At 41.0% G+C, this 15,350-nt stretch overlaps 1 protein-coding gene across 1 annotated transcript in view; it reads left to right on the top strand.

The window, feature by feature from the left end:
- The window catches only part of LOC139477727 (uncharacterized), a 57,209-nt gene that overhangs the window by 6,614 nt on the left and 35,245 nt on the right, over positions 1-15,350 (top strand). The window contains exons 2-3 of the mRNA XM_071260124.1: positions 998-1,183; positions 12,937-13,092. Coding sequence (XP_071116225.1) covers positions 998-1,183; positions 12,937-13,092 — 342 coding nt within the window. The remainder of the gene's footprint in view (positions 1-997; positions 1,184-12,936; positions 13,093-15,350) is intronic.

Below are 15,350 nucleotides of genomic sequence, written 5' to 3'. Positions count from 1 at the left end.
ATTGTGATGGTGTCAGTCAAAATGCTGAAATATATGTTGCTAAAGCCTGCTATAATTGCAAGTGAAAACTATCGCAATAGTACTGCAATAGTAGGGCCACTATCGCAATAGTATCGCAATAGTTGTTTTAACTATCGAAATAGTATCGCAATAGTAAATAATGCCTCAATAGTCACCCCTAATAAACAACTTCCACTTGTCGTTTATATGTTAAATATACTACTCAAAACAAGTTAAAGAACACCCGATGTATTGCTGTTGAGCTGATGGGACACACTTGGGCCAGCCCATGAACAGAAGAAAAAGTCCCCTAAACAGCATGTTCAGCGGAATATACTTTCTTTGATTTTCATGGATTTTAAAATACCAATTAGACTTGGCCCAAGGCAGTGAAAATACACTGAACACACCAGGGATGGAAATTAGCGCAAGCCCGTTGGCCTAGTCTGGATGCGAAGTGTGACACCTCAGATGACGGGGTCAGCCGTGCCCTGTTTAACTTGTAGCTTCCTACCTGTTCTATGCAGAATAAGTCCTAAGAACCCCATACTAATCATAAGGGATAATTAAAGTTAGGATTGAGTGGTTGTATGTTGTGACCTGGCATATTTGTACCATTGTACCCTAACAGATCGCTGTCCCAGCGGTAGAAACTAACATGTTTGGTCCACTAGTCCTAATAATGATAACATAAAGCAAAACCCTTATAAATTGGCAAATGTTTACTCGTCCTTATGATACCTTTACTATTGGGCAGATTGGCAAGGACTATAGGACTAGTGCCAATTTCTAACGCTCTGTCCATAGTATCTCCTGCCTATTTAATCCAAATTGAATTTTCAACTCAATCGTTGTTTGAAGGGGGGTTATGAAGATACATGCATCTGGATATATTTGCTCAATATATGTATTCATGACAATATTTGGTGTAATTTCAGTGCCGTCGTTTATGGATTCGTCTTTTCACAGAGATAAGTGTTATATGGCTGTATTTCAGGTGATGCCAATGTCTGCGACAATCTCCGTGGCAACACAGGGCTGCACTATGCTGCTGAAGAGGACCATCTGGACTGTCTCAGACTCCTGCTAGAGGTCGGAGGTCAACCTGAGATTTGCAACAGCGATAACCTGACAGTATTTGATGTTGCCACGGGTGAATGCAGAGATTTCTTGGAGCAGTTTGGTAGGTGACTTCCTGATATCCTTTGTAACAACACAAGACTCCAGGAAACAGCTGGCGAAATACAGGATAAGAATTGCCTGGAATTGGGCAGAGAGTATTCCTTGCTTGGTGTAAAAATAAGCTGAGAATAAATATCGAGTGCCCACAATTCCATTGACGCGGGTTATAATAATGCAGCGCTTCGAGTGGTCAGGCTTGCTGACTTGGTTTGATGCATGTCATCGCATCGCAATTGCTTGGATCAGTGCTCATGACATCAATCACTGGATTGTCTGGTCCAGACTGATTATTTTCAGACCACCGTCACACAGCTGGAGTATTCCAGATTGCAGCGTTAAACCTCCAACAAGCAGTCATACAAAATTTTGATTGTGGGATAGACTGCCCCCCCCCCCCCCCCTCCCTCCCCAAGGCCCCTACACTCCAGAGAACCAACTTAAATGTGAATCAGGTGGTCACAATGTCAGCCTGACTGCATACACAGTGACCAAAGCTCATGCTATCATTCCCTGGTTTGCCCTGACCAGATGATATTATTTTATTTTGTGGGGATTCCGGATTAGAATTGCAATTGTTGCTGGTATAAGAGAGGACTTAATGGATCATTGCGATACTGCTGATGCGGCTTAAAGCAATATTTACTCACTCCCTTGATCAGTGAGCATGCTCGGTGACTTGGTTAATTGTGTGCCATCTTACCCCAATGGTGTGGATTGTTGCTCACAATATCAACCATTGGATTGTATGGTACATATTCGATTATTTACAGGCTGCTGTCATAAAACTGGAATATTTTGTGTGAGGCGTCAAGGGACACCTACTCACACACAGATATTGCCATGATATGAGTGTAATGTTCACTCCATCTCCATCTCCATCTTTATACATCATGAGTTACACTGAGTTCAGGGGGCACGGGTGGCCAAGTCGTCTAAGGCCCCGCGATTCGCTGTGCAGAGTTGCGTCCCTTGGGCACGCCAGAAACATATGATTGTGGGTTTGAATCCCGGTTCGCCCCGATTAGGTTTCTAGGTTTGTCAGCACCATACCCGTGCTAGTGGGTTTCACCGAAGTGGTTAACGTCTGAGACCTGCATCACTTCGGGCCCTCCTCCCACATTAAGCTAACACGCCGTGATATGACTGGAATACTGTTAAAAACTCACTGAGTTCATGCAAGACAGAACATTTGCCCCATTGACACTGAAATATTATGTGGCACACTAAAAAAAAATATGAGCAGAACATCTTGGCACTTTTTTTTTAAAGAATTTATTTTTTTGGTTACGAAGTACCAACCAAATTGTAATGGGACCGAAACAGTAATAAATCGATCGGCGTACTGAGAACTGTTCTGATAGTGATACTGATATAAAGATGGCAAACAGGGCTTGAATGGACACCGCTGGTTTATTTGTCCACCCAGGTAACAAGACAACAACTGGTCTGTCCAGAATTCCACTATTCTCTGGACTACCCTCAACACACATGAGAATGTCCTGACTGTTATTAATTTTGTTTGTTTATGTTATCAACATGGGGTACATTGACAAGATTGATTGCCGCCAGATAGATGTACATGGTTTAGGGACCATTGATTTCACCGAGTGCTATTGATTAGACTGCCAATTACTGCATGACTTGGTGACATGGCTGGTTCAGTGAGCGATGGGAACAGTCAGACATGCTGTCTGGTTTCCACATGTATTGGACTGCCTTCACGGTCTAGTTGATAGTGCTTCTGCACGGAGAGTGGTGTAAGGTCGGTGGCTCAAGATCTGCCGTATCATACCAAATGACATTATAATAAGAATGGTACTTGTTGTTACCCTGCCTGTTTAAATAAGAACAATAATCTTCAAATATTGACCTTTCATAAGCATGTGAAACTAGACTTTGTCTCAGTTGTGGACATATCCCAGAGTCTGAATACAGGAAGTATATTATAAACAAAGTCGAACCTTGCATCATCATCATGTGAACCTGGAAAAAAGTTTGAGTTATCCTTAGTCAGCAATATTCCTTTGCTACTTGACTGGTGGCCTGTTGTCTGGACCAGCCAAACTCCTATTCCTGATGAGAGTTGTTATTTGAACAAGAAACTCAGTGGCTGGCTCTGAGAATTGCTATTAGACAAAAGAGATAGTGTTTACAGCATTTGATAGTTCTTTATAATCAGCTGTTAATTTGTTTCTTCGTTGCCACACTCACCAATATTCCAGCTATTCTGACACTAGATTGTAAATAATTGAGTCTGGATCCAGACAATCCAGTGATCGAAATCATGAGCATCGATCAATGCAGTTAGGACATGCATCAACTAAGTCAGCGAGTCTGAACCAGCCCAGTGTAAATAGGGATGCTTTAAGGGTTTGTCTAACTTTGACGACTGCCTCCACAGCCACACTTTGTTTTGGAAACCATGCTGGGCTTTGACAATATCATGCATGTCTCCATTATGGCCATCAGAAACCATGATGAGATGACGAGGAGACCTGCATCACTTCGGGCTTTCCTCCCACATTAAGCTGACACGCCGTGATATAACTGGAATACTGTTAAAAGCGGCGTTAAACACAACTCATTCACTCACTCAGAAATTATTTTTGACATGCTGTCATGGGTCAAGGTCATCCTTAAGGTCCAATGAAAATGTTGTGACTGACCAATGTATAAGGTTAAGGACACAGTGGAGGTCATTCGTAAAGTATGTTTGCCAATTTCACTTAAATGGCTTTTCCGAAGACTTTGTTCTTTTTTCTTATGCATATACTCGTTATAATGTTTGAACACTTACATGTGACAAGTGATGACACATCATTGTGACCTACTTTAAATGAATAGCATTTGCTATTTTGTGAGAAACCATGATGTTCTTGGAGATCTGAGGGATATCATGTAAATCTCTTTTATGGCCCCAGAATATTTGTTTATTGTTAATGTCATACCAACTGTTTGATTGGTATTCTAGTTGGTGAGTAAACGTTGCTAAATGCAATAAACAAGTTGTTGTTATCCATTATGGTCAAGGTCATCCTCCCAACCACAGCCTGAAAATGTTTGTTTTCACCATTCAGTTCAAAAGGATTTAGTGTACAGTAGAACACGGATATAACGAACTGCAAGGGACCAGAGAAATCAGTTCCTTATATCCGTTGTTCGTTATACACGTTTTCGCTCGGAAACGTCCGCTATCTTGGATAAGACAAAACACAGATTTTCCAATGACAGACATAATATTTTACAGACAATATTACATGTACAGGTAAGATTAACACAATGCATATTTAACAAGGTTGATCCGTCACCGCTGATTGTATTGATTTGGCGCCATTGTGTTGATTCGCCGCTGATTACGTACAGCCAATTGTCAGTGACACTTGACACTGAGTGGGATTTCGCAGTTCGCTATACACGACACTAATTAGTGATAGATGGGCTTGTCGGTGATCAGATATCAGTTCGCTGTATCCGTTAGTTCGCTGTAGAGAGTTAATTATATACATAAATTTTATATGATATTATATAGGAGATCAATCGGGGATTTTTTAACAGTTCGTTGTATCCGTTTGTTTGCTATATCTGTGTTCCTTATATCCGTGTCCTACTGTAGGTCAATGAAACATTCTAAAGGCAGAGTTCAGATCAAATTAGGTTTTGAGTGACCTTTGTCAAAGGTCAAGGTTACTGTGAAGGTCATTCATTCACCTCTTTTTACAGATAGTTTTAGGTCCTAGGCTTGTAAGGTCACACTAAACATATGTTATGTTCATGACAACACTAGAAGTGTTCCTTGTGGTGGGTTGGTCATACTCATGGTAGGTAATTTGGTAAGGCATTCAGCAACTACATTGAAGGTCAAGGTCACTGGAACTGCTGTCCGTAAGGTAGTTTTGTTTTATTGTATACTGAACCAATGTTGGTACAATGTGTTTGTATGACATGTTTTGAAGATGTTTGCATTAATCTTTTCAACTAGAAATAATCAAGCATGTGATTGCAGAAATTGAGGATCAAGGCTAGACTAACATCTAGTCTCTGAAATGAACATACCGTACAGAAAAATCAGTTGTTCAGTTATCTTTACATAAATATAGTAAAAGGGAGCCCAGTGACTCGCTTCATTTTCAGAAACTGCAGAAATCTAGACTTGCCAAACATAATAGACTTGCATGGGCTGTATTTGATATGTATTTGTATCAGGGTCTGTAAGACAGATGAGATCAAGGCCATTAATCGGGAGGGAGTGAGTGAGTGAGTTGGTTTTAACGTCGCTTTTAACAGTATTCCAGTTATGTCTCGGTGTGTCAGCTTGATGTGGGAGGAAAGCCCAAAGTGATGCAGGTCTCAGACGTTTATCACTTCGGTGTAACTCATGAGAAGTGGAAGGGCATATTACTTTCTTTTTTAGTAAGTAGATCAAAACATACATGGGACTTTGATGTAAAGCTGTCTTGCTTTCGACATGCGTTCTCACAAACATGCACTTTTTGCTCTGAGCCCCACTGCATGTTTTTTCCCAAACCAGAAGTGATATCATTCAACCCTAATCCTCATCTTCAATTTCGAAACACAAAGTATTATTTGAACAAAGGGACTTTGAGAAAGTATGTTGATCTCTTGAAAGAGTTATTTGGGTCCCGCTTGCGGACACACTTGGTTGTTGTGGTTAGTGGGGGCAATCCTGTACATGTCGTGATTCAAAATTGTCGGCTTCGTTTGTTTTGTTGACAGAACATGACATGTGTGATTAACATAACATGTGCCCCATCCTGTCATGTGCACTCTGCATGGTCTCGGGTTGAGGGAAATGTTTACAAAGGTGATTATTGAAGTTAATGAGAAAGCATATGTTGATGACACAACTTGCTGTTATTCATGTGAATTATTGTCATCATGTAATAATCCAATAAGTATCTGGTTGCAAGGAAATTATAGTTAAAATTATTGATGCACAATTCATGTTTGTTTGTTGTTTAATGCCACAATCAGCAATATTCCAGTCATATGATGGCAGTCTGTGAATAATGAGTCTGGACCAGACAATCCAGTGATTGACATCTTGAGCATCAATCTATGATGCAGGGATGTTAAATAAAGGAAGATCTGTCGCCATGTTTTTGTTAAATCATAATTCTTACATGAGGGTGGGGTGGGGGTTGGTTCTACTAAAACTTGAAATGTAAACATTATTGAAGAGGAAAAACCCAGCACGTCCTCAGTCGAAAATGGATTCATTGAGTTAGATCATGATGGGGATCTTTCTTTCACGATCAGTGATGTCATGACCAGTGGGACACATTATAATGATGTACACACAAATCAGTGATGTCATGACCAGTGGCACACATTATAATGATGTACACACAAATCAGTGATGTCATGACCAGTGGCACACATTATAATGATGTACACACAAATCAGTGATGTCATCACCAGTGGCACACATTATAATGATGTACACACAAATCAATGATGTCATCACCAGTGGCACACATTATAATGATGGACACACAAATCAGTGATGTCATGGCCAGTGGCACACATTATAATGATGTACACACAAATCAGTGATGTCATGACCAGTGGCACACATTATAATGATGTACACACAAATCAGTGATGTCATGACCAGTGGCACACATTATAATGATGGACACACAAATCAGTGATGTCATGACATTTGTGTGGGACACATTATAATGATGTACACACAAATCAGTGATGTCATCACCAGTGGCACACATTATAATGATGGACACACAAATCAGTGATGTCATGGCCAGTGGCACACATTATAATGATGTACACACAAATCAGTGATGTCATCACCAGTGGCACACATTATAATGATGTACACACAAATCAGTGATGTCATGGCCAGTGGCACACATTATAATGATGTACACACAAATCAGTGATGTCATCACCAGTGGCACACATTATAATGATGGACACACAAATCAGTGATGTCATGGCCAGTGGCACACATTATAATGATGTACACACAAATCAGTGATGTCATGACCAGTGGCACACATTATAATGATGTACACACAAATCAGTGATGTCATGACCAGTGGCACACATTATAATGATGGACACACAAATCAGTGATGTCATGACATTTGTGTGGGACACATTATAATGATGTACACACAAATCAGTGATGTCATCACCAGTGGCACACATTATAATGATGTACACACAAATTAGTGATGTCATAACCAGTGGCACACATTATAATGATGGACACACAAATCAGTGATGTCATCACCAGTGGCACACATTATAATGATGTACACACAAATCAGTGATGTCATGGCCAGTGGCACACATTATAATGATGTACACACAAATCAGTGATGTCATGGCCAGTGGCACACATTATAATGATGTACACACAAATCAGTGATGTCATGGCCAGTGGCACACATTATAATGATGTACACACAAATCAGTGATGTCATGACCAGTGGCACACATTATATTGATGTACACACAAATCAGTGATGTCATGACCAGTGGCACACATTATATTGATGTACACACAAATCAGTGATGTCATGGCCAGTGGCACACATTATAATGATGTACACACAAATCAGTGATGTCATGGCCAGTGGCACACATTATAATGATGTACACACAAATCAGTGATGTCATGGCCAGTGGCACACATTATAATGATGTACACACAAATCAGTGATGTCATGACCAGTGGCACACATTATATTGATGTACACACAAATCAGTGATGTCATGACCAGTGGCACACATTATAATGATGTACACACAAATCAGTGATGTCATGACCAGTGGCACACATTATAATGATGTACACACAAATCAGTGATGTCATCACCAGTGGCACACATTATAATGATGGACACACAAATCAGTGATGTTCATGGCCAGTGGCACACATCATAATGATGTACACACAAATCAGTGATGTCATGACCAGTGGGACACATTATATTGATGTACCCACAAATCAGTGATGTCATGGCCAGTGGCACACATCATAATGATGTACACACAAATCAGTGATGTCATGACCAGTGGGACACATTATAATGATGTACCCACAAATCAGTGATGTCATGACAAGTGGCCCACATCATAATGATGTACAAACAAATCAGTGATGTCATGACATTTGTGTGGGACACATTATAATGATGTACACACAAATCAGTGATGTCATGACATTTGTGTGGGACGCATTATAATGATGTACACACAAATCAGTGATGTCATCACCAGTGGCACACATTATAATGATGTACACACAAATCAGTGATGTCATGACCAGTGGCACACATTATAATGATGTACACACAAATCAGTGATGTTCATGGCCAGTGGCACACATCATAATGATGTACACACAAATCAGTGATGTCATGACCAGTGGGACACATTATATTGATGTACCCACAAATCAGTGATGTCATGGCCAGTGGCACACATCATAATGATGTACACACAAATCAGTGATGTCATGACCAGTGGGACACATTATAATGATGTACCCACAAATCAGTGATGTCATGACAAGTGGCCCACATCATAATGATGTACAAACAAATCAGTGATGTCATGACATTTGTGTGGGACACATTATAATGATGTACACACAAATCAGTGATGTCATGACATTTGTGTGGGACGCATTATAATGATGTACACACAAATCAGTGATGTCATCACCAGTGGCACACATTATAATGATGTACACACAAATCAGTGATGTCATGACCAGTGGCACACGTTATAATGATGTACACACAAATCAGTGATGTCATGACCAGTGGCACACATTATAATGATGTACACACAAATCAGTGATGTCATGGCCAGTGGCCCACATCTTAACAATGGACACACAAATCAGTGATGTCATGACCAGTGGGACACATTATAATGATGTACACACAAATAAGTGATGTCATCATGGTCATGACCGGTGGGACACATTATAATGATGTACACACAAATCAGTGATGTCATAACCAGTGGGACACATTATAATGATGTACACACAAATCAGTGATGTCATCATGGTCATGACCAGTGGCACACATCATAATGATGGACACACAAATCAGTGATGTCATGACCAGTGGGACACATTATAATGATGTACACACAAATAAGTGATGTCATCATGGTCATGACCAGTGGCACACATTATAATGATGTACACACAAATCAGTGATGTCATGACCAGTGGGACACATTACAATGATGGACACACAAATCAGTGATGTCATGACCAGTGGCCCACATCTTAACAATGGACACACAAATCAGTGATGTCATGATCAGTGGGACACATTATAATGATGTACACACAAATCAGTGATGTCATGACCAGTGGCACACATCATAATGATGTACACACAAATCAGTGATGTCATGACCAGTGGAACACATTATAATGATGGACACACAAATCAGTGATGGCATGACCAGTGGCCCACATTACAATGATGGACACACAAATCGGTGATGTCATGACCAATGGCACACATCATAACGATGGACACACAAATCAGTGATGGCATGACCAGTGGGACACATCTTAATGATGTAATATATGTGACACACTTAATGATGTGTACACACAAACCAGTGATATGTGGCACACTTCATGATGGTGTACACACACAGCAGTGATGTCATGATCAGATGCTCTCATTGTGATGGTGTACACATAAACCAATGATGTCATGACCACATAAACACACAAACCAGTGATGTCATATATGTGGCACACTTAATGATGGTGTACCTACAAACCAGTGATGTCAAAAATGTGACACACGTAATGATGGTGTACACACAAACCAGTGATGTCATGACCAGTGGCACACATTATAATGATGGACACACAAATCAGTGATGTCATGACCAGTGGGACACATTACAATGATGGACACACAAATCAGTGATGTCATCACCAGTGGCACACATCATAATGATGTACACACAAATCAGTGATGTCATGACCAGTGGGACACATCATAATGATGTACACACAAATCAGTGATGTCATGATCAGTGGGACACATCTTAACAATGGACACACAAATCAGTGATGTCATGATCAGTGGCACACATTATAATGATGGACACACAAATCAGTGATGTCATGACCAGTGGAACACTTTATAATGATGTACACACAAATCAGTGATGGCATGACCAGTGGCCCACATTACAATGATGGACACACAAATCAGTGATGGCATGACCAATGGCCCACATCATAACGATGGACACACAAATCAGTGATGGCATGACCAGTGGGACACATCTGAATGATGTAATATATGTGACACACTTAATGATGTGTACACACAAACCAGTGATATGTGGCACACTTCATGATGGTGTACACACACAGCAGTGATGTCATGATCAGATGCTCTCATTGTGATGGTGTACACATAAACCAATGATGTCATGACCACATAAACACACAAACCAGTGATGTCATATATGTGGCACACTTAATGATGGTGTACCTACAAACCAGTGATGTCAAAAATGTGACACACGTAATGATGGTGTACACACAAACCAGTGATGTCATGTATGTGGCACACTTAATGATGGTGTACACACAAACCAGTGATGTCATGAGCGGTGGCACACTTAATGATGGTGTACACACAAACCAGTGATGTCATGAGCGGTGGCACACTTAATGATGGTGTACACACAAACCAGTGATGTCATGAGCAGTGGCACACATCAAAGAATAAGGGTTGTGTTGAGCATCATAGTTTATTTTTCTCCAGATACCTGCTGCACAGTCTTCCATTGTCTCTCTGTGAAATATATTCCGAGAACCATTTGTGCAGTTACCAAAAATCCACAGCTTTAGCACAGACCTTGTCTGATGGCCATTAGCCATGTCCCGATCCTTGTCCCATCTGCTTGACCTCAGTAGAATGAGGAACTAAAAGTTTCTGTGCCAAATTCTGTACAGTATCGCTGCTTATTTTGGAGCCAACATACAACTTAGGGGTTGCACTTCATTACCAACCAAACTATAAGTTACATATTGGACCCGTGAAGATCCGGGGTGGAATGGGTCTTCAGCAACCCATACTTGCCGTAAAAGATGACTATGCTTGTTGTAAGAGGCGATTGACGGGATCGGGTGGTCAAGCTCGCTGATTTAGTTGATACATGTCATCAATACCCATTGCGTGGATCGATGCTCATGATGTCAATCACTGGATTGTCAGACTCGATTAGTGACAGACCGCCATCATATAGCTGGAATATTGCTGAGTGCGGCGTTAAACAACAAACAAACAAACAAACAAACAAAGTTACATATTGTTTGTGGTTGCCTAAAGACATCAGAAAGCTGAATAGACAATTAATATTTGACCAGGAAATATGCAGAAAGTATATTGGCTTAATAAATATTAATCAGTCCTTTTAGTTTTGTAATTTCAAATAACAATGAACTTCAGGGAAAAGGTGGCTCCTTGGCGTGAGTGCGTGTGTGAGTGTGTGCGTGTGTGCGTGTGTGAGTGAGTGCATATTTAAGATCGACTGTTGAAGTATATAATCAAGGATCTGTATCATTTATTTTTATCTGTATTTTAATGACAAGAGCCATTTTTTTCATCCATAATTTTGAACACTGGTTCTACTGAAATTTTTTTTTTAAAAATATGACATGCACGTCAATAATCACAATAATAGTTTGGCTGGCCTATTGCTTCAGTTTTCTCAAGATTCCTTTCTGTCATATACAATGTAAGGGAAACACATCTTCAAAGATTTCAATTTCAGAGGCTAAACTTGTTAAATGTCTCGCTGTTGACAGGTGGGGAGATAGGATAATTCATATTTTTGATATTTTGCCAATATGCTGCTATTATCTGGAATGACTGGGATCCCATCTGCTTAAACAAGCAGACAGGCGGTGGCCAGTTTCACCTAGTCTGCAATAGCACGCCATTAAACAGTGCATTCATTGATCATTGGTAACATGAAAACAAGCAGACGACGACTACGTGCAAGTTGTGAGAGAAGTATTGCTCTTGTCAGAACTAAAATCAGCGTGGCAGTTCGTTAAAAATGTTATCGCCCAAAGTAAACTTTTTGAGGTGTATACATGTCTCCAAATGTATTTACATTTGTAAAAAAGGATGCGCACCAATAATCGGACATGGTACAGATTTGTACCTCATTATCTGAGTGGCTAAAACTGTAAGGTACTTTTGCGAACACACAGTGGAATCAGTTTATTATCGGGACAAACACTTAATCAACTGAGCTGTAATGGCCTGAACTGTTAGTGAGATATTCATCATCATATAAACAATGCCAACACTCCTTTAATAACACATAACCCATGTCACATGGAAAGCTTCAAATTTATACAGCAGGGCCAGGTAAACACCGTAACACCAGCCCTTCGATTTTATGACCAAGTCCAAAACAAACAAATATGGATGAATGAGAGCCGCCTCCACAGAGACTCTTTGTGTGGGTAGATACAGCTTGTAGGTCACCATGCTTCAGGTGAACGGACATAGGTGTGACCTCTAACCCCTCCCACTCATTGTAGTTCGTGCCTGTCTGCCTGGAAGACCAATCCATTTTGTTTATGAAGGGGGTGGAGGTAGTGAGCTGGGCCAGACTTGGCATGTGGGATTGTTGGCTATGATCTGGTGTGATCTGTCACTGTGTTTGTACCATATGAAATTTTCCTTTTAGAAATGGAGACGGTAAATGATCCGGGCAAGATGAAGCCAGGAGAGGGGAAGGATGATCTGAACAATAACATGGATACCGATGAAGAAGAGAAAGAAGGGAGGAGGAGAAATTCGTCAACAGGTGTGCTCAGGTGTGAGAGTCAAGAGGAATTCCCAGGTAGGCTAAGGGGAGGGTTTCGTCTGATGGGGGGAGATTTCCTCATGTTTGCCAGGAGATTTGGTTGTGTTTGTCGTGTTCTGTGAGGTCTTGAGTTATTACTTCATTCTTTTTGTTGTTGTTGTTATTTAAAATTAATAGATCACGTATGTTGTTAATTCAGCTATTCTAATGTTCAGATTCTTGTCACCCCCATGCCGCACCCACTTACTCCACAATGTTTTCATGGTAAGGTTCAACATTAAGGAGTCCTCACAAAACCCTTGTGTTAAAAGTACCTGGTTCAAGTTCTCGTGCAGCAAACATCAAGGATCTAAAGACTCCCGTTCACTTCTAACACTGGTTACACATGAAGAATATGCAAAGTAGTGTAGTATTTGTTGTGCAATAAAGTGCTAATGAGACTGTGGAGGCCATTTCCTTGTTTGGAAATATGTGTCCAAGGCTCAGACTAGCAAAACTGCCTTATTCCAACCTATGTTGCCTCTGTTCTCCTCTGTCCTCTGTCCTCTGTCCTCTATCCATCTATCCCCCTCTATAATCCTCTATCCTCCTCCATCCCCCTCTGTCTTTCTCTAAACCTTCTCTAATCCTGTCTATCCTCATCTACCCCCCTCTATCCTCCTCCACCCCCCTCAATCCCCCTCTATCCTCCTCCATCCCCCTCAATCCCCCTCTATCCTCCTCCATCTGCCTCAATCCCCCTCTATCCCCCTCTATCTTTCTCTATCCCTTCTCTAATCCTGTATCCTCATCTATCCCCCTCTATCCTCCTCCATCCCCCTCTATCCTCCTCCATCCCCCTCAATCCCCCTCTATCCTCCTCCATCTGCCTCAATCCCCCTCTATCCCCCTCTATCTTTCTCTATCCCTTCTCTAATCCTGTCTATCATCTATACCCCTCTATCCTCCTCCATCCCCCTCAATCCCCCTCTGTCCTCCTCCATCTGCCTTTATTTCCATCCATCCCCCTCTATCCCCCTCTGTCCTCCTCCATCTGCCTTTATTTCCATCCATCCCCCTCTATCCTCCTGTATCCTCCTGTACACCATGTGATTACCATGTTTACAGTTGGGATTATCTGCATAATCAAAGCTACAAGCAATGAAAGTGTTGGTGACATAAGCCCGTGTGTATTAATCTGATTCTCATCATGTACTGCAATATAAAATGGCCTAGTTGCATATTAATGAATAAATATCCATGCTCATGTTGTTTAATGTCCAGTTGATTTACAATAGAATGTTGAATCATTACTTGTAAGCAAGTAAGCCCAGAATGTGTTTTCACCCTTGATGGGGACATATTGGGTTTTGTCATAATATTCAGTAATTATTTAAATACTGCACTAACAAGACATCCGTGGACATTCCAGGTAAGGATTAGGGCTGGGACAGGTAACTCAGGTACTCGGGTCGGTTTGGTACTGAGTGCTACCCGGATACCCACAGGACTACCCAGACCCGTGCTTAGTCACAGATATATTGTTTCATGCCGTAGACCCGGGTTTGATTCCCGACATGGGTACAATGTGTGAAGCCCATTTCTGGTGTCCCCCGCCGTGGAATATTGCTAGAAGCGGCGTAAAACCATACTCACTCACTCACCGGGTTTAAGATAAAGTCAGTTTGGAGGCTGCTGACTGCTTGTCATCCAAATGATACTTTCAAGTATGGTTATGAAATGGAAGAATGTCCCATAAAAAATTCATAAAATTATGAAGAGGTCGCCGTGATATGTGCTGGAATATTTCTAATAGCGGTGTAAAACCATACTCACTCACTCACTTACTCACTCTGTACCTTGACTAACTGAAGCCATTGTCTGGTCCTGATGATTGCATCTTTCTTTTGCCACATCAGGTCTAGTATTACATCGCCCAGGATCGTATCACTGCCATCAAACATCACTGACTCTATCACAGGCATCGAGCTTCTAGCGAGCTCGGGAATGTAAATTAGACAGAGACAAGTGAGAACACTAAGTGGAGATGTAATCTTTTAAGAAAATAGAATTTCAATATCAGAACTGGTTTCTACATTTAAGAAGTGTATGTAATCTGGAGAGTTCATCTTTGGATTATGTTGGGTTCAATGCTATGAAATCTTTGTGGTTGATTGGACTGTTGAGTCATAGCGTTTGGCTTTTATAAAGTGGGTATGTCTGTAATGACTTAATGACTGTGTGGCTAGACAGGGTGAGCGGTCTCATGGGTGAGGTATTAAAATCGTTGGAGCGAAGAAGATTGTTGAGCTTGA

Source organism: Haliotis cracherodii, unplaced genomic scaffold (assembly GCF_022045235.1).
Source record: "Haliotis cracherodii isolate W230 unplaced genomic scaffold, xgHalCrac1.p SCAF_35, whole genome shotgun sequence".
Lineage (NCBI taxonomy): Eukaryota > Metazoa > Mollusca > Gastropoda > Lepetellida > Haliotidae > Haliotis > Haliotis cracherodii.
Note: the sequence above shows the minus strand (reverse complement) of the source record. Positions and strands in the feature narration are given on the sequence as shown.